Here is a 27,361-nt window from a genome sequence, read left to right as displayed (position 1 = left end):
CTGCTTGTTTTTTTTGCCCAGCTGGGGGCGGCAGTGATGTCACAGGGCAGGGAAGAGGTGGGGAATTCACGTTACTGGCGGGGCTATGCCGTGGGCCGTGTCAATCTTAGCGAGTCCTGCCCGGTTTTCCTAATTTGCAAAACTGAGAAGGAGGTTTTGACAGGTGGCAACCCAACATGGGTCACTGTTTGCTTTCTACTCTAAAAAGCACAATCCGACATTTTTTGCACTTCGCGCCTCCTACCCGTCATTCAGACATGCAAGTTAACAAAATGTTGGATTTTTTTATCCGGTGTGAAGTGAAGAGTTTATCCAGACCCTGAGCTGAAGTAATCTCTGAATAAGCACTAAGAGGCAAACATTTTTTCTCTTCCATTTCTGTCCAGGTTCTTTGTAAATTACCCCTTTTTACTCAATCACAAGTCAAACCATGGGCTGTAATAGGTTATGCACTAGTTTGCCCAGGAGCAGCAGCCCATAGCAACCAATCAGCAGGTAGCATTTATTGGTCACATGTTTAAAAGCAAACATCTTATTGGTTGCTAAGGGTTACTGCTCCTGGGCAAACTTAGTGCCTTATTACATATGGTAATTAGTGAGACTAGAGAGGGAGCTTCTAGCACAATTTCCACTTTGCTATAAGTTTCAATTCGATTGCATCTTGCTATTTATGGGGAGAGTATTATATATCATGTTTCCCAGCACAGGCACACTGTAGGGACTGTATGGCAAACAAAGGGTGAAATTGTGCACCGTTGGTGACTAGCACTTGCTTCTATCCCATAGGCACTAAAATAGCTCAACTTAATGGGCTTGAACTTGTAATTCTCATTGCTTCCGCTAGATGGAGCAATTGGATCATGGTTCCCTTCTCAGATGTAATATTCGTATATTGCTGCCTGGCTGAGAAATATGGTTTTTGAACAGCGAGGGGAATTAAGGTTTCTGGCTCATAATTAGCAGTAATGCATCAATAAACATGAAATAATCGCCGCGTGTGAATAAATCCACCTTATGTCCATGCACATATACCATGTAGCCGGAAAGATTTACAGCAGATGAAAGAAGCGCATCGCCCTCCTTATGCTATTTTCTCCCATGGATGTGGGCAGAAGGCTTTATTATATTGTGGCTGGATTGTCTTGCAGACTGCGGTTTCCCGGCCTTCTGTTTTCCAGTTATGTAATAGAGTCAGATTATCCTGATGATTTTTTTTCCCTGTCTGCCATCCGAAATGAATCTTCTTTCTTTAAATGCGCCAATAAATCATTCATTGTGAGCTAACAATTGTTTTAAAATCGAGTGGCAGAACATAATCGCAGCTTCAAATATTCATCTCTTTTTTTGGAGAGATGTACTAGTCAATTATGGATGATCATGCCAGCAGACGGGAGCCCCACTAATGCCTTTTCCCCCACCCCAGCAAGTCTTTCATTTATGGCAGGGGTGTCAAACTCAATTGCACAGGGAACCAAAATTCAAAACACACTTTAGGTCTCGGGCCGAACATTTACCTGTGCCAGCAGCCATATAATTGCCCCATGTACCTGTGCCAGCAGCCACCATATTACCCCCATGTAACTGTGCCAGCAGCCATCATATTACCCCCATGCACCTGTGCCAGCAGCCATCATATTACCCCCATGCACCTGTGCCAGCAGCCACCATATTACCCCCATGCACCTGTGCCAGCAGCCATCATATTACCCCCATGCACCTGTGCCAGCAGCCATCATATTACCCCCATGCACCTGTGCCAGCAGCCATCATATTTCCCTCATGTACCTGTGCCAGCAGCCACCATATTACCCCCATGTAACTGTGCCAGCAGCCACCATATTTCCTCCATGTACCTGTGCCAGCAGCCACCATATTTCCTCCATGTACCTGTGCCAGCAGCCACCATATTTCCTCCATGTACCTGTGCCAGCAGCCACCATATTTCCTCCATGTACCTATGCCAGCAGCCACCGTATTTCCTACATGTACCTGTGTCAGCCAAAATATCAAGCAAGCGCCAGAACTCCGCGCCACGCCGGTTTCTCCTGCCAGCTCTCTCTGTCCGTGATGGCGATTGCGTGCGCCAACCGCCGCCAGCTTGATACATATGTCTTACACACTGTGCAATTTCTGCTTCCTATATTACACTGACACAAACTTCTGGATGGATGGATGTAGTGCTATAAAGGTATTCACGCTCATGGCACACCTGGTATATTATGAGCTAACTTTTGTTTTTTTCAGCTGGCACGAAAGAGGTTAAAGCTAGTAAAACATTGTGTAGTACTTTTCTCTGGCTTGGCATGTGGAATTGGTCCTTCGGCAAGTTTAAACTCACCCACTCACAGGGTTGGACTGGGAGGTGCAGGCTGCCGCCTATGCAGCCTATATTTCTATCTAGGTTTATTTTTACACTGAACTAGGGGCCTTTTTAGATAATGGCTCCGGTGTACAAGCAATAAATCTGTTTTTTTATATTTCCATAACGTATCAATTTTGAATTTTTGTTTTCTCCTTGTGATATATTCTATTCCAGCTTTCCTAGTTGGTTGAATTGGCACATGGTATACATGTGAGCAGTAACGCCACGTCAAGGCTTCAGCCATGTTACAGAAGGGCACGGACACCGGGCGCAGCGTAGGGGGGAGGGCCCACATGACGGGGCAGGCTACGTGAGCGGCGATTGGTCAGCTAGACTGGGTCAGCAAAGGGTTAAAAGGGGGGGTGCAGACGCAGGCGCAGGCAGTCGCGCGGGAAGACAGCAGGCGAAGGAGGCAGTAGCGGCAATAATCCCCACCCACCCTCCCCATGGCAAAAGCTAGAGGGAAAGGGAATTAGGTAAGCGAAAAGGCGGGAATAGGGTCGAGGAGAACACTTGAATGGAGCCGAGTAGGTAGACCAGATGGGCTACTCAGGGCAGCATACTAGTCACAGCTCTGGCGGGTCCCTTGCCAGTCTGCCGGGCATGTTGGTTTGGACAATACTGGACCGTTGGGGCAACCCCTAAGGTGGGTACCCACGGTGAGGTTGAATTACGTTCACTTAATTTCCCCAGGGCTTGGTCCCTTGTGGATTGTTTTTTGGTTTAGCAACTATGGTGTAGATATTACAACGCTATGCATGCTCACTGAGCTAGGGGCAAGCGGCTAGTGAGCATTGCTGGCATCTGGAAGGGCAGACTGGCAGAGGGCCTTACCAAGGGATACAGATTGTTACAAATTGTTGTCAATTGTTATTGTCAATCGTTACAAAGTTGTACAATGTTACTAACCACAATTTTCTCTGCTATGTAAACAATAAAGTTTAGCTACATGACCGATGTACAAATAAAAGCTGTGGCCATATCATCCAATGGAAGGTGATGTCACGCGTGGTTATTTGGTACAGTGGGAAGAAGGAGGGAACAATGGGTCATGCCCCTAGTCATGTCCATTCACACACCTATTGCAGCAAATGGCTCACCCTATCATTTGCTGCAATAGTTCCCTATCTACCCAGGCTCTGGCTAATATAAGCCATCATGAAACCCTTCCTCCTCAGTTCAGACTGGGAGGTGTCAGGAACAGACGTTCCCCATTTGGATCCCTACAATAATACACACACTCTTTACATCCACATTCTCTCACTGATTCATTCACTTATCTTCTCTACTCATTTCTGTGGCAAATCCCATGGTCATTGTAGTTGGGACTGGGATTCCACTCCCCACTTACTATCTATATAATTACCACCCCCCTCCCTAGTTCCTTACCTAGTAAGGAGTTAAAATGAGACACGTGGATGGGGCCCTATGATTGGATTAAGGACACTGTAACATAGTAATTGAGGGTGAGCGTGTCCATCAGTTTAAATTTACCTAACATCTAGATAATCCAGAGGAAGGCAAAAAACCCCATCGGAAGCCATCTCCAGTTGGCTTCAGATGGGGCAAAAATTCCTTCCTGACTCCAAAATGGCAATCGGACAAATCCCTGGATCAACAGTGTGGCCTATTTATCTTGCCTAATATATGGATCATGGCCGGGAGGGGAAGGAGGGAGCGGAGGCTAGGCAGCATTTAGGGACATACAGCTCTGCCTAGTCTGTTCAGATTCCTTTGATCCTAAACCCTAAGTATCCCTAAACTCTACACCAATCACATTCATACCTCTGATGGGCTTATTTTTATTTTTTGAAAAAAAGGGGCCTACAGCTGCAGCTACATCTGCTGCATTATTTCTCCCTCCTACTGGGTTAAAGAGGCACAAGGTACAGACTGCCTCATATAGATGTTTCTACATTTTAATAGTAATCTAAATTTAACTTGCAGCCAATCAAAAGGTCAACTATGTTCACCTTCTAAATTGGTGCAGTGGGGATCCCTATCTGCATTCACGCACATTCACTTCCATTCATACATTCTATTCCTATAAACTTTATAGTACCCCTATCCCAAATTCACCCAAACTACAGATGGAAAAGACAGGAGAGCATAAAATATGAGAAAGAAAAAAAGTCCAACATTCCTATTCCTATATAACTTATCCTATCTATGTTTTTTTTTTTTTTTTTTTTTTTTGCTTAACTTATATTAAAAGTGAAAAGGGTTAGAGAAAAAAAGAGAAGAAGAGAAGATAAGAAATAATCCTAACATTAAACTTATGCTATCTATTGACTTACAATACGAAGAAATACATGGAAGAAGAAAATGGTAGCAGAATAGGAAAGGAGAGAAGATAGAAAAGAAAGAAAGCTTATTTACCTTACGTTATATAAATAGAAATTGAAATATACTGAACGATGTTAATTAACAGTGCACTGCCTTACCATAAGTGCACTGTATGTTCGGTAGAGATGTTTACCCTTATCCAAGGGTCTGTGGGAAAATTCATTAAAAATCCAGCTCGCAGCTCTTCTGGCCTCCCACGACGTCTTCTTCTTCAAGTTGCCTCTTCTTTCTGTCTAGGATCCCATGTGGGGCTGATGTAGTTGGCTATACAGGCAAACACTTGCAGTTGATGGCAGATCTGATGCCATAGATGGAATTTGGTTTGTTGGTATGTTGCCCCGATCACTTGTTGCACAGGGAGTTTGATGTTAGTCCCCATGAGCACAGAAAATGCTTTACTCCTGCCAATTCCAGTTGTAATCCACATAGGTAAAGTCTTCTAGCTTATTTTCCTCGGAGGTCTCAGCACAGAATCCTGGTTTAATTTCTTTTAATTTATCTGCTGGTTGCTATACAAAGAATGCAAACACTTAGTTGCATTATAGTATTTAATTTTTAAGCATGAACATGACATATGCTACAATATGGGCACATATTTTTGTGTGATGTGTATGTTTTGTATGTATGACTTTAAAATTCTGCACAGTATGTTTAAGAAGGTTCCTTATTTCATGGTAAAATTCATGGAATAGGGACATAATAAATTTCTCTATTCAGCTATCAATTGCCAACCTGCTTATTGTCAATTAAGGGAATATCCCTGAAAATGTTTAGAAGGTTAAAATATTTATGTCCTTCAAATAGCATGAGTTGAATGCACAGAAGAAAAAAATGACATTAAAAGGTATATGGAGGCTCAGACTCTGCAAAAAAACAACTGCCGCCTATGAAATTCTACAAAAAGCTCCAATAAAGCAAACAGCCTATTGGCCTCCCCAAATAGAAACTTAGCCTTCCCTGCTGTCAGTGGTGCAATACGCTTACATGTAGATGTTGTAGAGATATGGCAAAAGTTAAGCCAGGGATCCCCCACCATTTTTACTTGTGAGTCACACTCAGATCTAAAAAGTGTTAGTGAACCATACATTAATGAAAAGTTAATTGAGGATGCAAAATAAGGGATGTGATTGGCTATTTGGTAGCCCCATGTGGACTGCTGGCCTCAAGGAGGCTCCACTTGGAGTAAAACCTGTCTCCAAGCCAAAGATTTAAAAATGGGCACCTACTGTGAGGACACTGTGAGCAACATCAAAGGATTGGTAACTTGCGGTAGCCATATACTTACAATTTTGGGCTTGAAAGGTGTCTGAGTTGTTCTCTTTTCAAGCTCACTCCAGTTGATTCCGGCAAAGAATTGGTGTTCCCTGATGTTCCCATTTACTCCTAAACGGTTGTTATTGTCCATCTCCAGAAGCTTAAAAAAAACATGAACATTTATCTGAATAAAATAGATGTTTAGTCAGGCACCATTCAACCATAGAGGGCTGTTCAATGCAAGGGCTGTGGTTGAACTCCAGCTCTTCCAGAAATTTTAGTGGCCACAAAATGTATCTACATTTATCCCTCTAAATTGAAATAAGAGCACTGTGTACATCGTTATGTATGTATGTATGTATGTATAACTTCATTTATAAAGCGCCACAAGGGTACGCAGCGCTGTACAATCTTACAATATACAGAATTACACACAGGGAGGACAAGTGTTATAATGAATAAATGCAATAAATATATATAAATGCACATGGAATAAGTGCCATGTGGTATGGAGTGAAACCAAATATAACTCAGTAGAGGAGGGGAGGCCATGGAATATATTCATTCTGCTTGAAAGAAATACTGCCCCAATGTACCTGACCCCAGATATTAAATGTGCAAAAATAGCAAGCAGTGCAACTGGTCAATGAATTCACTTCCCAGTGTGTAGTTGTTCCTACTGACCTTTGGCAGAAGGTCCAGCATTTCCTGGCTCATGTGACTTGGATAATCAACCTTTGTCAGTTTCATATCCAAAAACTCCTTAGCAGGATCAAGTGACGGGGCAAATGGCTTCCTTCCAGTGGCCATTTCGTACATGATGACACCAAGGGACCACCAGTCCGCTCCAGCGTCGTACGCCTCCAATGACAACATCTTTAGAAAAAAAGAACTAATTATTTCAGGGTAATAGAAACACAGTTACATTAAATACAGTGAAATTGCATTTGTAATTGGGTCTTAAATCTAACGTAAAAGGGGAAAAACACACTTTTCTAAATGAGGGCCAATAACCTAGGGCAGTGCTGTCCAACTTCTGTTGTACCGAGGGCCGGAATTTTTCCGACCTACGTGGTGGAGGGCCGATAATGGAAGCCAGTTTTGACCACTCCCCTTTTTGAAACTGCACCCACTTGAAACCACACCCATGTTATCACATGACCATACCCATATTAATGGTTGTAGTACAGCAAAAACCTGCCATACTCTGCCTGCCCTACCCTGCCTGTGTGTGCCATACTCTGCCTGTCCTACCCTGCCTGTGTGTGCCATACTCTGCCTTCCCTACCCTGCCTGTGTGCCATACTTGGCTGGTTTGTGCCATACTTGGCCTGTGTGTGCCATACTCTGCCTGCCCTACCCTGCCTGTGTGTGCCATACTCTGCCTTCCCTACCCTGCCTGCGTGTGCCATACTTTCACTGTGTTTGCCATTTTTGACTGGTTTGTGCCATACTTGGCCTGTGTGTGCCATACTCTGCCTGTGTGTGCCATACTCTGCCTTCCCTACCCTGCCTGTGTGTGCCATACTCTGCTTGCCCTATGATGCCTGTGTGTATGGCACACACAGGCAGCCTACTGTGACACAATGCTGGCACTGCTCCAACAGTCTGCACAATAACTATATATTAAAAAACTTTAATTGAAGTACCACCTCAGTATATTGTTCTTTTTGTAGTGTGCAGGGATTATTTGTGGGTTTCTACTGCTCCTGAGGTGTGAACAGGGGAACAATGTGGGTGATTACAGCCTGAGCCTGAGGTGTGAACACTGCAGGGGTTGAACAATACAGAGATTAAAAGGTGTGAACAACACAGGGGATTACATATTTAAACAATACAGCCTGATTACAGCCTGAATCTGAGGTGAGAACCATGCAGAGGGGGCAGTTAATCACAGTACTGATACCATTTAAAGCTTACACAAGAGTAAGCCATCAAAGCAGCCAGACAGGTGGGGGGCCACACAGAGGGGGGTCGCGGGCCGCCAGTTGGACAGCACTGACCTAGGGAATATATAAAAGGCGAATGTTTGGACCCCTTTGTATATTCTGACTGATTGGGGCATTTTTTCCCTTTCTTGTTTATATTATCAAAATGTTCTATTGTAGGGTTAAAATTTATAGTAAAATGGCCTAAAGGACAGAGCAAAGTTGTCAAGGGGATTATGTTGTAAAAGGTACTAATTTTGCCCAGGAGCAGTAACCCATAGCAACCAGTCTAAAGGTATAATTTACTGGTCACCTGTATTAAAGCACTTAGTGCCTTTAATTATATATGGTGGAAAGAGATATTAATGCCACTGTGTATACATTTTGTTATAAAAAAAAGTTTCTGACCTCTGGGGCACGGTATCCAGGTGTTCCTGCCAATCCCCTGATCTTCCATCCGGCGAACATTCCTGCAGCAGCGATGCCGAAGTCGCAGATCTTTATGTGTCCGTCGTTATCCACCAAGATGTTGTCAGGCTTGAGATCACTGCAACATACGCATGGGGGACAATGAATGTACAATATACTGTAACTGAGTAAAGTTCTGAGAATGATGGTCAGGGGTGTTGGAAGAAGTGAATTAAAAGACAACTAAAATAGATATTTTTGGTATAAGATAACCTAGAAACAATGAAGCTAAGTATTAAAAAGAAAAGAACAAATACATAATATTCTAGAGGAGAGAACTGAGATTGTACTGACCGATGGATGATGCCATTGGAGTGCAGAAACTGTAGGGCAACCACCATCTCTGCAGTGTAGAACCTGCAAAAAACAATCTCTGTATCATACACATTTAATCTAAATATTTAAGTCTTCACATTAAAATTAACCTTTAGTATGATGTAGAAAGTGATATTCCAAGAGAGTCTGCAATTGGTCTTTATTTTTTTAGTATTTGTAGATTTTAAATTGTTTAGCTTTTTGTTCAGCAGCTCTCCAGTTTGGAAATTAGGCCGCTATCTGGTTGCTAGGATCCAAATTACCCTAGCAACTAGGCAGTGGTGTGAAAGAGTCTGGAAAATGAATCAGAGAAGTCTGAATAGAAAGTTAATTAATAAAAAGTAACAATTTATGAATGGCTATTCATAAATTGAATTGGCCATTCAAAAGTTAGCATGCACACAGGCCATGTGCATATTTACCCACTGTTGATAAATGAGTATCATACACTTTTGTCTGTATGTTCCTCTACAAGAAGAATCTTATCACTTACTGGATGCTCTTCGTTGGTAAATTTTTTTTACGGGAAATCATCCTGTACAGCGTCCCCCCACCGGCATACTCCAGCACAAAGAAGGCTTGGGCCTAAAACAAATGAGCAAATGGCAAAGGCATAAGCCAGAACTGACCAACAAAGCAAAGAGAATTAATAAAACAGATTATGTGGCAATACAAACAGTGTTCCCTACCTTGGACTGGAATGTGGCATGTGAGTGGCACAGAAAGGGGCATTCTCTGGCGATCTTCGAGAGCCAGGCCTCCATACTGATCCACGGATAGTTGCACCTGTTTGGTTTCTTCGGCACTATCTTAATTGCCACAAGTTGTTTCTTTGGTGCAAATGATGCCAACATCACCTAGGAACAGACAAAAGAGGTTAAATATCACAGTGTCTTGAATGGCTTTAAGAATAGTGCCCAGAAGGAGCCATGTTAGTTGCTTAAGGAAAGGTCATTTGGAGACAATGACCTGAAATAATTAATTATATCAACTTTAAGTTAATATTCTTAGACTTGCCCAATAGGAATATTTAATGACATTGCCAAGTGCTTGATTTCCCTCGTATTTCTGCACAGTTTAATACCAGATTACAGAAGAGATTTCCATATTGGGAGGCCCCTCACTCACCTTTCCACCGCTGCCTTCTCCCAGCTTTCGATGGAATTTGTAACTCCGTATGTCCAGGGGGGGTGGCCTTCTCCCTTCCACACGGGATTTCTTCTTTGCACTTTCATCTTGTGGGATCAAACACATTCAGTCAAAAGCTCATATCAAAATATGTTATACATAGCACATTTCCATAAATATTTCCATTTATGTACCCCAATGACCTTTAGTCTTAGCTAAGGCAAGCACCCACATTCAGAGTAAGAATCTTTATCCAAGCAGAATATTGAGTGAGTGACAACACAGAACTGGGACCTTCCTACAAGGTATTTAGGGTTATACAAAATATACATGCTGATTGATTTCTATGGGTAACTGCTCTTGGGCAAACTTTGAAACTTATAAATCTATAGAAGAATTTCACAAAGCAGAGGGATGGATTTTTTGTCTCCCCCTCCAACAGAACAAGCATCTGACCATTTTTGGCAGTTAAATGTATAAGAGAAAATGAATAACATATTCCCCTTGCCTTCTAACAGATCTGGGCTCCTTGGTCTTTTCTTCTCCTTGTTGTCTTCCTGCTCCTTACTCCTTCCATAACTGCTGCTTTGAAGATCTTCTGAGCTGGTTTTCTTTTCATTTTTTTCTTCTTTATCCTTCTTCCTCTTCTTGCTCTCAGGTTTGCTGGTCTCACCTGAGAGGCTTTTTCGTTCTTCTTGGCTGTCTTTTTTCTTCTCTGTTGGTTTTTTAGACCTTTTCCTTTTATTGGTCCCATCTTCAGGGGGCTTCTCCCCACACGGACTCATCTTCACATTTTCATCAAGGCTGGTCTTCTCTTTTATGTTGGGCTTGTCAGTTGGAAAGACTTCCCCATCTTGATTCCTAGCCTTCTTCTCCATGCAGCCTTTATCCTGTAGAGGTTCCTTTTCTTCTGGAGTCTGGCTCCTTTTTTTCCTCTTCTTTCTTCTCACCTCCATCTTCACCTTCCTTCTTCTCCTTTTATTGTATCCAAATGTCTTCTTTTGTCTTCTTTTTTCGTATCAAGCGTTGAACACTCTGGCACTCTCTATCTCCTCTTCACTATCACCAAATGGCAGTTGGGCTGAGCATGTAGGCAACAGTTAAGGCAGGGGTGTCGGGTTACGACCAACAGATACCCACGGAGGAGCATGTGACTACCAGCAGTGAGACATGCAACCAGCAGCAGAAGCATGTACCATTAGCAACAATCTAGGCTTATAATCACTGACAGCAGAAATCAGAGGAATAGTTAAATCTCAGGGCAGATAGAGGCACATAATTGTAAGAAACTGACAGATTGCTTTCTATAACATTCATAGATAATAAAGCATAACTAAGCTCTTTTGGGCAGGGTCCTCTTTACCTCTTGTATTGGTTGTTCCTTTACATAGTTACATAGGGTTGAAAAAAGACCAGTGTCCATCAAGTTCAACCCATCCAAGTAAACCCAGCACACCTACCAATCTATACACTCACATACATAAACTATAAATACAACCACTAATACTAACTATAGATTTTAGTATCACAATAGCCTTGGATATTCTGATTGTTCAAGAACTCATACAGGCCCCTCTTAAAGGCATTAACAGAATCTGCCATTACCACATCTCTAGGAAGGACATTCCCCAACCTCACTGCCCTCACCATGAAAAACCACCTACGCTGCTTCAAATGGAAGCTCCGTTCCCTTAATCTAAAGGGGTGACCTCTGGTGCGTTGATTGTTTTTATGGGAAAAAAGAACATCCCCCAACTGCCTATAATCCCCTCTAATGTACTTGTACAGAGTAATCATGTCCCCTCACAAGCGCCTCTTTTCCAGAGAAAACAACCCCAGCCCTGACAGTCTCACCTCATAGTTTAAATCTTCCATCCCCTTAACCAGTTTAGTTGCACGTCTCTGCACTCTCTCCAGCTCATTAATATCCTTCTTAAGGACTGGAGCCCAAAACTGCACTGCATACTCAAGGTGAGGCCTTACCAGGGACCTATAAAGGGGCAAAATTACGTTCTCATACCTTGAGTCAATGCCCTTTTTTATACAAGACAGCACTTTATTTGCTTTAGTAGCCACAGAATGACACTGCCTGGAATTAGACAACTTGTTATCTACAAAAACCCCTAGATCCTTCTCCATTAAGGATACCCCCAACACACTACCATTCAGTAAATAGTTTGTGTTTATATTATTTCTACCAAAATGCATAACCTTGCACTTGAACATTGAACCTCATTTCCCAGTTTGCTGCCCAGTTTTCCAATTTTGCCGCATGTATTCTTGTATGTTTAATATATACACCCAATTATTGTCCAGTGCTGTGGAATGTGTTGGCGCTTTTTTAAATACTTGCCAATAATACATTTCAAGGTGAACTTGACCTTCAGAATTACAAGATGTACCCTATATAATAATAAATATGTATATTTTATCAACTATTTATAGGAAAATGTGTGTATGTATGTTGATAACCAGCTGACAAAGAGATACACTTGACACACATAGATGATCAGCTTCATTCAAATAGGTTGCCCCATGTGTGTGTGTGTGTGTGTGGGGGGTGATATTGGCGGTCAGCAAGGGCCCTTCAGATCATGTTCTTCAGGAGGCCCAGGGTTCCCCAGGCCTAAACTGTGTAGAATAGATCATAAAATCGGCAGTATTTGCTCATAATTTACAGACTACCAGTGCCATTGACTTAACCTTTACCTTGGGGCCCTAAAAATTTTGTGCAGTTAATTAAATTTAAGGCGCCAAATTGTCCTCCTTCTAGCAACAAGAGACATACATGAATATCAGCCATTAGGACCAGGGTCAGACCGAGGGTGCAGGGCCCACTGGGGCTTTGGCCAGTGCAATCTGTAAAGCGTAGAACTGTGTTACCCAGGAGGTGCCCACATTCCCTCTGTATGAGGGGCATTTTTGCACTCTTTTTGTATGTCTCTGCTTGTCCAGAAATCATTTGGTTTAAGCTCCCAGTGAGACCTGCCCAAGCTCAAACGAAGTTGACAAATACCTTAAAATATGTAAAAGTCACCCTGCTATAGACATAACAGTATTTATGATGTTAAATAATCATTCAGCTCAAATTCTCACCCTAACTGACCCTAAGTTTTGCCTCTAAGAGGGCCTGTCCTGCAGTTTGGAGACCTTTGGTGTATGGGGGCCTCGGATCTAACCCACTTACCTATAGAGAGCATCCAAAAAGATAATTGTAGCATCAGTTATAACAACATAAATAAAATTATTTAATAAGGTGCTGCTAATTACAAGCACAGGAATTGTGCTAAAAAACATGGAATGTTAAATCTTTGCACCTTCCCCCTTTTGAAATTATTGACTGATGCCGAAGATTTTTAATTGCACAGCAGTACTGGCTGCCAGTTTTCACTTAATCTTTTTATATTTAATAGTCTTTGGCCGGGTAGGAAAAGGAGAGGCCCTTATAGTGTTGCAGTGGTGGTAAAGGGCCTTTTGCATTAATATCTAATGTGGCAAGAAGCAATTTCCCCACCCATATGCCACTTGCAAAGTAAAAGTCTTGAAGCCCCAGCATTAGATTTGCACTGGCTCAGCCTGAGAATGCGCAAGTACAGAACAGAGCGCTAGAAAACATTATTCCATTACTCTGCCCAAAGCAACTGTATGAGATGGCAAACGCTTTCAAGAAACCCATTATTCAGAAAGTTCCAAATTATGGAAAGACCATCTCCCATAGACTCCATTTTAAGGATATAATTGCCTTTTCTCTGTAGTAATAAAACAGTACCTTGTACTTGATCCCAATTAAGGTAATCCTTATTGGAGGCAAAACAATCCTATTGGGTTTATTTACTGTTTAAATTATTTTTTAGCAGACTTAAGAATTAAGGAATGGAGATCCAAATTACAGAAAGACCCCTTATCCAGAAAACCCCAGGTCTTGAACATTCTGGATAACAGGTCCCATACCTATACCACCAACTCTGTCTTCATTACTCACAAACCCACAACACAGACAAAGGATCTGCAAAAGTGTTTTCAGAACTGGATTAATCCAATTACTTTCCTTTAATATTACATTTAGATTAAAAAAACATGATAGGTCAATTGCATCACATTTAACCCCTGCAAATTATCCCCAGTATATATATATATATATACACACACACACATACAGATATAGCTACCAATACACATGCACTAATATACTGTATATATAAACATACATGTATAAAATTAACTGTAGTTCCTGCGAATACAATAGCCTTGGATACTATGCTTGTTCAAGAAATCATCCAGGCCCCTCTTATAGGCATTAACAGAATCTGCCATTACAGCATCACCCGACAGGGCATTCCCCAACCACCTATGCTGCTTCAAATGAAAATTCAGTTCTCTAAGGGGTGACCTTGTTCTTTGTTTTTTTTCTATATGAACCCCCAGCTCTCTATAATCCCCTCTAATGTACTTGTAAACATTATGTCCTTATCCTGTACTGTACTTATCCAAAACAGGTAGAATTTGTATTGGGGGATATTATAAATTAATTTGAGCCACTGGCCCAGACAGACTGTATTCTATTGCAACTAAAGGGTTAAATATTTTTTTTTCTGGCTTGTGCATGTGGAATTGTTCCTTCGGCAAGTATAAACTCACCCACTCACAGGGTTGGACTGGGAGGTGCAGGCTGCTGCCTAGAGGCCCTGACACCACACCATGGGCCCCAGCTGTGGCCCCCACAACCCTCAGGAGCCTCTGCCAACTGTGCAACCCACCCAAACATTTACTGACTTTGTTGGCAAAAAAAATACTCAAATAATGGACCAATATTTCAGAACCCTATGGATTTTGGAGCTCTAAGTTCTTCATCAAAGACAAAACTTTATTAAAAAGTGACTCTTTTGCACCCTCTAGATCTGCACCTTACCTCACCTTACTGTTATCTTACACACTGTGCAATTTCTGCTCCCTATATTACACTGACACAAACTTCTCAGAGGAGTGTATGTAGTGCTATAAAGGTATTCACGCTCATGGCACACCTGGTATATTATGAGCTAACTTTTGTTTTTTTCAGCTGGCAGGAAAGAGGTGAAAGCTCACGGGCGACTAATCTCCGGTGTGCCAGAGCCCTAAAAGACAACTAAAATAGATATTTTTGGTATAAGATTCTAGAGGAGAGAACTGAGATTGTACTGACCGATGGATGATGCCATTGGAGTGCAGAAACTGTAGGGCAACCACCATCTCTGCAGTGTAGAACCTGCAAAAAACAATCTCTGTATCATACACATTTAATCTAAATATTTAAGTTTTTCTTTACATTAAAATTACCCTTTAGTATGATGTAGAAAGTGATATTCCAAGAGAGGCTGCAATTGGTCTTTATTTTTTTAGTATTTGTGGATTTTAAATTGTTTAGCTTTTTGTTCAGCAGCTCTCCAGTTTGGAAATTAGGCTGCTATCTGGTTGCTAGGGTCCAAATTACCCTAGCAACTAGGCAGTGGTGTGAAAGAGAGTCTGGAAAATGAATCAGAGAAGTCTGAATAGAAAGTTAATAAAAAGTAACAATTTATGAATGGTCATAAATTGAATTGGCCATTAAAAAGTTAGCATAAAGGTGAACTACCTGTATACATGTTTAAAGAACAAGGAGAGTCTAATTCATAGGTGGGTGCCTATATGTTAGATAATCCCTTATAAATTTCCCCAGGCTGTCGCTTCTTTTGGGAGGGATTCACCAGCCCTTTCTAACTAAGTGCCGTGCTGCTATCTAACCAGTATTTCCCAGAGGAATAAAGAGTAAGATGTAGAAAGATCAGTGGTGCCCTGGTTCTGCTGCTGTGCACATATCTCTCCTTTTGTGACAAAGGCCCAAGAACACAGCGATACACAACAACCCGTGAATTTACATGAAGGACATTTTCATTTTCTAATGAATTCACTTCTAAATTCATATATTTGTAATTTCGTGCTTACTGAAATCTTAATTTGACATATGTAGTTTTGCACAAAAAGTCTGCTCTCCTACTCCCAAGCCCCTCTGCTTATTGCTCAGCCCTGGGGGTGCATTGGCACGACCTGGACACTTACAGCTCAGTTGGGGTCAACACTAAGCAAATTTGCCCGTGGACAGTAACCTGTGGCAACCAATCATATTGTTGCATTTAATGTTCTACATTCAGCTGGCCAAAAAGAAGCCAATCACTGATAGGTTGCAATGGGTTACAGGCCATGTGCATATTTACCCACTGTTGATAAATGAGTATCATACACTTTTGTCTGTATGTTCCTCTACATCAGGGGTGTCAAACTCAATTGCACAGGAGGCCAAAATTCAAAACACACTTTAGGTTGCGGGCCAAACATTTACCTGTGCCAGCAGCCATAATATTTCCCCATGTACCTGTGCCAGCAGCCATGTTATTGCCCCATGTACCTGTGCCAGCAGCCATGTTATTGCCCCATGTACCTGTGCCAGCAGCCATATTATTGCCCCATGTACCTGTGCCAGCAGCCATATTATTGTCCCATGTGCCTGTGCCAGCAGCCATCATATGGCCCCATGTACCTGTGCCAAGTGCCATCATATTGCCCCCATGTACCTGTGCCAGCAGCCATCATATGGCCCCATGTACCTGTGCCAAGTGCCATCATATTGCCCCCATGTACCTGTGCCAGCAGCCATCATATGTCCCCATGTACCTGTGCCAAGTGCCATCATATTGCCCCCATGTACCTGTGTCAGCAGCCATATTATTGCCCCATGTGCCTGTGCCAGCAGCCATCATATTGCCCCCATGTACCTGTGCCAGCAGCCATCATATGGCCCCATGTACCTGTGCCAAGTGCCATCATATTGCCCCATGTACCTGTGCCAGCAGCCATATTATTGCCCCATGTGCCTGTGCCAGCAGCCATCATATTGCCCCCATGTACCTGTGCCAGCAGCCATCATATGGCCCCATGTACCTGTGCCAAGTGCCATCATATTGCCCCCATGTACCTGTGCCAGCAGCCATCATATGTCCCCATGTACCTGTGCCAAGTGCCATCATATTGCCCCCATGTACCTGTGTCAGCAGCCACCATATGGCCCCATGTACCTGTGTCAGCAGCCACCATATGGCCCCATGTACCTGTGCCAGCAGCCACCATATTACCCCAATGTACCTGTGCCAGCAGCCATCATATGGCCCCATGTACCTGTGTCAGCAGCCACCATATGGCCCCATGTACCTGTGCCAGCAGCCACCATATTACCCCAATGTACCTGTGCCAGCAGCCATCATATGGCCCCATGTACCTGTGCCAAGTGCCATCATATTACCCCCATGTACCTGTGCCAGCAGCCATCATATGGCCCCATGTACCTGTTCCAGCAGCCATCATATTGCCCCCATGTACCTGTGCCAGGAGCCACCATATTTCCCCCATGTACCTGTGTCAGCCAAAATATCAAGCAAGCGCCAGAACTCCGTGCCGCGCCGGTTTCTCCCGCCAGCTCTCTCTGTCCGTGATGGCAACGGCGAATGCGTGCGCCAACCCCGCGGGCCGAATACAATTAAATGCCGGTCCGGATTTTGCCCGTGGGCCGCCAGCTTGACACATATGATGTAGAGGTATGGGACATGTTATCCAGTATGTTTGGGACCTGAGGATTTCCGAATAAAGAGTCTTTCTATCATTTGGATCTCCATACCTAAAATCTACTAAAAAGCATTTAATCATTAAACCCAATTGGACTGTTTTGCCTCCAATAAGGATTAATTATATATAAGTTGGAATCAAGTACAAGGTACTGTTTTATCTTTACAGAGGAAAAGGAAATTGTTTATAAAAAATGTGAACTATTTAATTAAAATGAGATATGACAATCCTGTAATTTGGAGCTTTCTGGAACTGGTTTCTTGTAACAGATCCCATCCCATCTGTAATATTGAAGGTCAAAAAAAATATTTGAGCAGGAAAAGTGTCTAAACCTAAAAAGTATGAATACCTCTGCTCTAATGAGATATTGTAACAACAGGTACTCTTGTTCGAGGTCTAGTAACCCATAGCAACCCGATGGTAAGGGGGGTATACAGAATGTGGGGGCATTCCTTGAATGCACTTCAGCTAGGCCTAGGTCTAGTAACCCATAGCAACCAGATGTTTGATTCAACTATCTGACGAATAAAAACACTATAGTGAGTGAGCGAAAAGGCTTTATTTACATTTCAGCCTTCGGGACAATGGCACAGGATTAATCCCAAGTGTATTTTCACCCTAACTTTTTATAGCTTTGTGGGCAGGGAGGCTAAATGCTCAAAATTGCCCCCTGGCTGTTACTGACCTTTAACATAATACAGTTCCCTTGTGATTGTATCACCAAACAGGAAACACATGTGGCAGTGTCTTTAAACTTTTCCTTTTGGAGTGAAAGAATATGCCGGCCATATACACAGATACATGAACACACAGCACAGACATTCGCGGTGCTTTAAGCTTCCCAGCAATTAACTTGATTTTCAAATTTGTTCATTTTAATTTGTTAAATACCCAATATAAATTAATGAAATCATTTTTAATGCAAAAGCTATAAAGAGAGTATGCCTCTTGCATGGTTATGGGCCACTTAGTCTTTCATTGCTTTTTGCAAATATTTTTCAGGATTAAATTGATGTAGGAACAGTAAAAAGTGTAATTGTGCAACTTTACCTATTAACCCTCTGACTGCCAGCAGTGCTGGATCTATGTCACTGCCAATAAAACTTACACAGCCTCTTTTATCATTGTGGGCAAATGACACCTGCTTGTGGCATATTCCACTTCTGCCTTTTCTGATTCAAACAGTGTTTGTTTGTCCCTTGTCTGCACTGCTGGTACTGACTGTTGAAACAACATAGCACAATGCCTTGAATTCTTCTCCACAGGTCTGTTAACCAGCTGCCTCCTGTTACATTGTCTGAAGATTTAGCAGCAGCAGATGAGAAAGAGAAAATGACAGGCAGCATTCAATTTCAATTACATTTCCAAATAACTCTAAAACCATTGACATTCTTTTAATGAATGTATATTGGAAAGTTGCTTAGAATTAGATTTTCTTTAATTATGCATATTTCTGCTGGAAGGCAGCGGCAGTCAAAATGCCTTGTGGGAAGGAATGACTGTGAGGGAAAGAGGGAGGGAAGGAAAGAGGGAGAGGAAGGATGGCAGGGAGGACTGCAAGGGAAGGAAGGGAGGACTGGAGGGGAAGGCAAGGAAGGGAGGGCTGAAGGGGAAGGGAAGGCAGGGAGGACTAGAGGGGAAGGGAAGGAAGGGAGGGCTGAAGGGGAAGGGAAGGAAGGGAGGACTGGAGGGGAAGGGAAGGAAGGGAGGGCTGAAGGGGAAGGGAAGGAAGGGAGGACTGGAGGGGAAGGGAAGGAAGGGAGGGCTGAAGGGGAAGGGAAGGCAGGGAGGACTAGAGGGGAAGGGAAGGAAGGGAGGGCTGGAGGGGAAGGGAAGGCAGGGAGGACTAGAAGGGAAGGGAAGGAAGGGAGTGCTGAAAGGGGAAGGGAAGGAAGGAAGGAAGGAAGGGAGGGCTGAAGGGGAAGGGAAGGAAGGAAGGAAGGAAGGAAGGGAGGGCTGAAGGGGAAGGGAAGGTAGGGAGGACTGGAGGGAAGGGGAAGGAAGGGAGGACAAGAAGGGAAGGAAGGGAGGACTGGAATGGAAGGCAGGGAGGACTGCAAGGGAAGTGAAGGAAGGACTGGAGGGGAAGGGTAGGCAGAGAGGACTAGAGGGGATGGGAAGGAAGGGAAGACTGGAAGGGAGGGAGGACTGGAGGGGAAGGGAAGGAAGAGAGGGCTGAAGGGGAAGGGGAGGAAGGGAGGACTGAAAGGGAAGGAAGAAAGCTCTATAATTTCATGAATATATTTGGCATAACCATAGGTCAACTGCATAAATAAAAATAAGATGAACAATGTACTTTAATTAAACTGTATAATCTAGCTAAGGAAGTAGATAACCCATTCAGCAGTAAAGAGCAACTGATTGTTAGGGAAAAGGGTGAGGCAGGAATATAAGATGAATGTAAATTTGTAGAGATTTAAAAAGGAGGGCCCTTATAATTTGATCCTTGATATAACAAAAGAACCAATAAGGAGATTTGTGCAAAGAGTTATCTAGAGAGAAAGAAGTGAGCAGGAACAGAGCATAATATCTGCCAGAAATGAAAGTGAGACAGCAGATATATAATGCAGGTTTTAATTAAATATATATTTTCTTGTTAATAAGATAATACAAGCTAAGTGTGATCGTGCAAGCTGCTCAGGTCGTGTGATTGGTCTCTGAAAACTTAATTAAAAGAGCCGAGTAATGAAAGTCACGCTACACACTTCTTCTTCATATGGGGATGGTGTTAATCTGCAAAGTGAGATGCATAATATTCATTGCTATGCATGAGCACCATTAACTGGTTTTGATTTTCATAGAGCACCTATCAGCCCTATCTATATACAGCACTTCCACTCTGTTGACTGACTTTAAATTTGCATCACCATTTCTTCACATAAGTTGTGTGATGAGACGGAGCTGCTGTGGCTGCACTGTTTGCTCTCAGCTTTAAGTCCTCCTACTGTTATGCCATGTATAGGGTTCTGTCCCTGCCAAGTAAACCACAACCTTTCAGTTTATCTAAGTAGACCTACCTGGGAAAGGCAAACAAAGCCGGGAAAGTAAAATAGAGTTTAGGCTTTGTAAGGGTAGAGCAGGAACCCCCAACCTTGTTTACTTGTGAGTCACACTCAAATGTAAAAAGTGTTGGTGAGCCACACAAGCATGAAAAGGGTTCCTTGAAGATGCCAAATAAGGGCTGTGATTGGCTATTTGGTAGCCCCATGTGACTGCTGGCCTGCAGGAGTCTCTGCTTGGAGTAAAACTATGTCTCTGTGTTTCCAAAATTTGCCTCCAAGCCAGAGATGTAAAAATGGGCACCTACTTTGAGGCCTCTGGGAGCAACATCAAAAGGGCTAGTGAGCAACATGTTGCCCCCGAGCCAGTGGTTGGGGATTACTGGGTTAGAGTAATAGTTGAAGCAGGATGTTACCATATTCCAAGGAGTGGTTACCTGCAGAAAACCCATAGTAAAGTCATATTGGGGTCTATGTAGCAATGCTTCATTAAATGCAGAGTGACAAATCTTTACATAGGGGATGTTATTTGCTATAAAGTGGTTGTGGTGGCTTAACAACTTTATTATCATTATTTTTGAACATACATTTTCTTGCAAAGGATGAATTACTAGTGAAATAGGATAGGAAGTATCCACTGATCAAGCCATTTTTTGTGTCTTTAACAAGGGGGGGGACCCACTTTGATTATCATATCCTTTAACATTTGTTACACATTATGGATTAATCGAAAAATATATATGGGGGGAACACGAGACAAAATGCGAAATTGCTGCAAAAAAAGTGCTTTGATTTTTATGCTATACACAACATGTTTCGGTCCTCTTTTGTGCCCTTTATCAAATGTACGCATTATGGATTACACATCAGTCCCTGCCCCAGCGAAGCTTACAATCTAAGGTCCCTATCACATTTCCCACTATGGTCAATTTTATCTGGAACCACTTAACTTGCCTCTGTGTTGTTGGAGCTTGGGAGGTAATGGGAGCACCCACAGCAACCCCACATTGGATTAAACTGGGATGGTGGGACACCAGGTAATAAACCCAGAGGGCCCAACACCCTCACCCCCTAACAACGTGATGTAAGTAAAAGAACACAACGCAACATGCGCATAGAGGGTGGAAGAGGTGCGCGTGTAGGTTGGGGGGTTAGCGCCTGGGGTGTGGGGCCCCCAAGGTGGCAGCTTGAATGGGCCCTGGCTACCCCAGTCCAACACTGTATGCAATGGAGAACCTACAGAACCCAAACAGTATTTTATTCTATAGTATACTGTTATTCCATTACTAAAGCTAATATAGGTATGGGATGCATTATCCGGAAACCTATTATCCAGAAAGTTTTGAATTACGGGAAACCCATCTCCCATAGACTCAATTAAAAAATTATTCTAATTTTAAAAATAATTTCCTTTTTCTTTGTAATAGTAAAACAATATTAATTATTATTACTATTACTAATAAATTATTACTTTGTACTTGATTTTTCGGCAGACTTAAGGTATGGAGATTTCAATTTCAAAAATACCTCTTATCCAGAAAACTCCAGGTCTCAAACATTCTGGACAACAGGTCCCATACCTGTAGTGTATAATATCACTGTAATTCATTTGTCTGGTTTATTGTGTTTGTCTATTCATGGTGCAGGCTCACAGATTTTCTTGGTGCAGGCCATTCTAAAGGGCGCTGAAATACCTAAAGAAAGCGCCGAGGGAGTGGGGAGCCAATAGGTGCCCAATTCCCTCCGGCACACAAGGAGTTAATTTATCTTAGCCTCTGGGCGGGAAGAAAAGTAATTGCACTCACCCCCTCCCCTTGCCTGTCAGCTCTCTCAGCAGCGTCTCACTAGCAGGCACGGCAGCAGCATCTCCCTCCCCCCCTCCCTGTTTAAGAGCAATTAGAAATTTACTATAGACAGTAAGTTTGCCTAATTTGCATGTTTGTTTCCTTTGCAGGTTCTCTTTATGCAAAAAAAAAATAATTTTTCCAAAAGACATATATACTTTACAGATTTGGTTCGTCACAGCAAATGGCGGGGGATAGTCCTTGGCCATTTAATCTCTGGTGGTGTTTGATGGTTTTTACATGCCCATTGCGTTTGCAGTGGCCGGCATTCGTTATATATAACAGTTATAAAAAAAATGTTGTTGCGATGTTTGGTAAAGTTTTAAATACATGGCAAGGACTAATTTTTTCTGATGTTTGGGATTTCTTTAATAAAGCTGTGGCCGAACTCCACCCACCAAAAAAGAAATTATGGTGTCATTGTGTCTTTATTGGCCAAACGTTACATCGAGGGGACAAGTTTGATAGGGAGGGAATAAGTCTCCACAGTCTGAGATATTCTGCTGGTGTGAGAGGAACTCTCCGGGCGAGCTGATTTGTATAATAATACATTGCTATACACAAGCACTAATTACTGGTTTTGAGTTTCTATTAGTCCTATCTTTATACAGCACTTTCTTTTGCCAGTACAAGGAATTATTGTCAAAGGGAGAAACAAACGTTCACCCCTAAAATACTTCCAAACAGTTCAAAAAAAGATTTAAAGATATATGGGGGTGTTTTTTGTAGACATTTTATTAAAGTGCACCCATATACAACTGAGCTAGCAGAATGCTACTGTTTTTCTGGGTCTCAAGTGACAGCAGGCCTATTGATTTGCCAGATATGTGTTATACAAATCCTGTGCATCCCAGTCAAGACAATTATTATATATGAAGCAGAACCCCAATTAAAAGCTTTTTTTTGCATTACTTGCTGGGGATCGGGGAACTCTGGCGTCCAAACCAAAACTTTTTAAAAAGCCCCACACAACACAGAAACCCCTAATATACCTATCACTGTAATCTGTTCCTTCAAAAATATAAATAAATACCATTTTTATAGGCTGAAATCCAACTGTGAAACAGTTCTCTTTCTGCATCATTTAAAATGCTGGGGAGGTGGGACTAAAACACTGATGTTACAAATTGTAACAACTTTTCCACAGCTTACAGACAGCATGTAGGGACTACATAACCCACAATGCATTGCACCATGACGTTACTTTCCTTATTGACATTGCGTGTGCAGGGGATTGTGGGATTTGGAGGAGGTAGGCTAAAGGCAAGCTGAGGGCAGTCCACTACTTTTACTTTTTATTTAAATCTCAGTCAAGTACTGTTACTTTTTATTTAAGTCTTAAAGGAACAGTAACACCAAAAAATGAAAGTGTTTTAAAGTAATTAAAATGTAATGTACAATTGCCCTGTGCTGGTAAAACAGGTAAGTTTGCAACAGAAACGCTACTATAGTTTATATAAATGAGCTGCTATGTCAACACGGGGGCAGCCATTGAAGGTGGGAAAAAGGAGAAAAGGCACAGGTTACATAGCAGATAACAGATAAGCTTTGTAGAATATAATGGGGTTTTATCTGTTATCTGCTAAGTAACCTGTGCCTTTTCTCCTGTAAATGGCTGCCCCCATGGCTACACAGAAGCTTTATTTATATAAACTATAGTAGTCTTTCTAAGGAAAACACACCAGTTGTACCAGTACAGGGCAGCATTACATTATATAGTAATTACTTTTATACACTTTCATTTTTTGGTGTTACTGTCCCTTTAAAGTAGTCAGCAGGAGAATAGGGGGCGGGGCTTAGGTAACTGTTCCAAACCATATTATTACATTAAAATCATGAAAAGGCTGCATATTTTTTGATTGATTTATATTGCGAAGTTGCTTAAAATTTACTTTTCAAAAGGCTTGTGTTTGGGTGGAGTTCCCCTTTAACTAAACTTTAATGAATAATAAAGCCAAAGGCATCAGCACTTGGTCACGCTAGAGGTAACTCATAAAAAGAAATAAATACACTCGGCTGCATGTTCTAACCCAAGCAAGGGGGGATTAAAATACTGCAGCCCCTGACAAACTAGGTCAGCCTTCTTATAAACAGAGCAATAATGTGTGTGATACGGGAAATACAGATCTTTCTTATTTCTATTTTCCAATGCAGATATGTTTTTACTTTACTTTATTCCTGACTACTGCCATCTTGAGCTTTGCATTAGGACTTTGATGCCATTGGTAAAAGCATTCTTGGCTTATCTTATAATATATTTTTCAGTAGTAGTATGGTCTCTGGCGCCCAGTGTTCTTTTCTTTTTGAGTGGATTTTCAGCACTTTCCCCTATGAGCTACAAGCACTTATTGCTGGTGCCTTTATTCTTTTGTGTAAAGAATTGTACCATGGAGGTAACATTATAAAAGTTACAAACTTTGAACCAGGTATAGTATCCTTCAGGAGCCAATAAGGTCTCTGCTTTTTAACAGGTGGTCAGTAAATGTGGTACTTAAACCTATTTGTTTTTGTGACATTTCTAAAGGCTTTATTAAGTGCTGGCATGTTGGTGTGTATAGTGACTTGCCGTAGCATGAGTTGGACTGAGAGCTGGTATATGTCAGCACCACAGTGTGGGTTATACTGGGCACTGACATAATGGGGCTTCCAGGGCTGTTCAGTGTCACAGTGTGGGCTAGACTGTGTGCTGGCAAATGGGTGCTTCTACCAGCTGGTCACCATCATAATGTGGGTTAGTTGAGCGCTGGCATATGGGTGCTTCTAGCAGCTGGTCAACACTACAGCGTGGCTTAAGGTGGCTATACACGGGCCGATTCTAGCTGCCGATATTGGTCCCTTAGACCGATTCGGCAGCTTATTGGCCCATGTATGTGCACTAATGGTGGGCTTGCCCAGACGACATTTGGCCTGAAATCAGGCAGATTTTGATCGGCCAGATTTAAAAATTTAATCGGACAGGGGACTACATTGGTTCGTTGATGTGGCCCCCGAACTGACTCTGCCTATACCTGTCGTTCTAATTCGATCGTTTAGCCCCATGGCCAAAAGACCGAATTAGAGGATATCGGGAGAGGATCCGCTCATTTGGCGACCTTGCCAAGCGAGCGGATCTTAGCTTGTATGTCCAGCTTTAGACTGAGCACTGACAATTTCTTTCTTTGTTTTGTGACCAGTGCAGGCTGCTTGCAGATTGGTTGCTAAGGGATACTAGACCTGGTGTAGATTTTGAAACTCTGATTACATTGGCCCTTTGAGCAAACCTGTAGCAATCAAATATTCTCAGTTGTAACAAGTATAAACATTCCACCCCCTTTTATTATATTCCAAAACAATTTTACTGTAAAACAACCTGAACAAAATAGTGGTTGCCTTTAACGGAAAACCACTTTCTTTTAATTTGTTTCAATATGTGGAACTATGCACTATGAGAAATGATATTTGCAAGCAATAAATTTATTCTCTAAGTTCTCCTTTAGACTGCTGGGAAGAAGGTACGGGGAAAGAAGAAAGGGAAATCTCCTGCACACAAGCTTATGCACTTTAAATAAAGCCTCCTCTCTTCTGGAGATTATTCTTACAAGACTCCATTTGGATCATTTAGAAATGTCACGGTGCTATGTACGCTGCTCGTAAATCAGAGCCATAAAAACAATATGCATTTAACCTATAGAGTTCTTTCACGAGTAACATAAATATAGTGTAGAAAAAAAAGACGCTCGCTAAATGTCATATTAGCATTGACAAAATCCTGTCTGCTGGAAGGTCTCCACTGGATTACGAAATAACAGCTTTGCATAATGTCTTACCAATAAAAGATTAGATGAATGCACGTCCTGAAGGATGGTGGGTAGCTAATAAATCAGAGTGAATCAAATTACTATTTTGTGGATTTCCAGAAAGAAGTTTGGATAGCATTACCCGGCCTTCGATCCTGCCTTCCTCATATCATTACAAATTATTTGGCCGGGGACATAGATGGATAGGTCTGAAGGACCCTTTTCAGCTCTCGCCTTTATTGATTGGTGGAGGATTAGTGTTGCTCAGAAACAAAAGCCAAACAGGAGGAACTTCAGGTAAATCCTTGTTTGTATTTGTTACAGGTTTTGTTGCTTACAGTATATTTTATATCCATGGAATGGATTTTGTTTAATTTTGTTTTGAAACAACTTCTTGTTTTCTTTGTGCAACGGAACCTTTAGAGAAAGTGTAGTTGCTCTTCATGAAGGTTATGTCGACGTAGGAAGGAGAAGCAAGAGAACTGTGGGGCCAGGAGTGTGGTCCTTAGTGCTCATTCAAGGAATATTTGCCCCCCCCTTAGCACTGCACTCTGCATTGAGCATCAGAAGGTGCTACTAGCCCTGTCCTTACCTTAGGGAAGGCCATATAGACAATTCTCTGATGCTCCTTACCTATGTTCATCCCCCTGCCCACCCTTCACTAACACCAGTGTGGCCTTTCATCCAGCAATCCTCCACAGGTCTTCATAAATCCCAACAAAAGCACAGAGCAAAGTCACAACCAATCCATTACATTTTTTTTTTTTAATTTATGTTCTTTATAATTTATTAGATGTCTACTGATACAAATGAATATTTGTGGTTTGGTGTCTAAGGATTAGCACTATGAATACAATTTTCTTTTTCTTTTCCTGCGTGTATGTGTTAGATTACCTACTTATAAACCATCAAACATTAGACTACAACATTTAAAGACATGAACATGCATTATTTATGGGGAATATTTCACAGTAAAGTAACTATTTCCTTCTTGCATTATTGATGGACACATACGCACGCAAATGCACAATACAAGGCTGGCAGGTCTTTGCCGAGCTAAAGACACTTTCATTTGCATCTTTTATTCTTTTGCTTTTATGAGAAGCCTCATTTTCCTCCACACTCGCCTGTGGACCCATTTATAATAAGGACTTATACAGCGAGACTTATAAATGGGAGCTGCTTACCAATACCGGAGAAAATGGCAGCAGTTTCAAGTATCATCATAACTTTCAAGATATAAAGCCTTGATATGTTTATTTATGAAAACGGTAAACAACATTGAACTAAATGAATCAACCATTGTACT

At 42.0% G+C, this 27,361-nt stretch overlaps 1 protein-coding gene across 1 annotated transcript; it reads right to left on the bottom strand.

Annotated features, from left to right (window-relative positions):
- Positions 1 to 4,764: 4,764 nt before the first annotated feature.
- Positions 4,765 to 9,981, bottom strand: LOC100498287 (protein kinase C theta type). The gene is made up of 8 exons (XM_018097334.2): positions 9,802 to 9,981; positions 9,363 to 9,530; positions 9,167 to 9,258; positions 8,653 to 8,715; positions 8,299 to 8,437; positions 6,647 to 6,838; positions 5,994 to 6,122; positions 4,765 to 5,217 (listed from the first exon to the last, which is right to left on the bottom strand). The coding sequence occupies exons 1-8, from the start codon at positions 9,925 to 9,927 to the stop codon at positions 5,104 to 5,106; spliced, it is 1,023 nt and encodes a 340-aa protein (XP_017952823.2). The 5' UTR covers positions 9,928 to 9,981; the 3' UTR covers positions 4,765 to 5,103.
- Between the last annotated feature and the right edge of the window lie 17,380 nt (positions 9,982 to 27,361).

Source organism: Xenopus tropicalis, chromosome 9, assembly GCF_000004195.4.
Source record: "Xenopus tropicalis strain Nigerian chromosome 9, UCB_Xtro_10.0, whole genome shotgun sequence".
NCBI classification, from domain to species: domain Eukaryota; kingdom Metazoa; phylum Chordata; class Amphibia; order Anura; family Pipidae; genus Xenopus; species Xenopus tropicalis.
The sequence above is the reverse complement of the archived record's forward strand: the minus strand, read 5'-3'. Positions and strand labels throughout refer to the sequence as shown.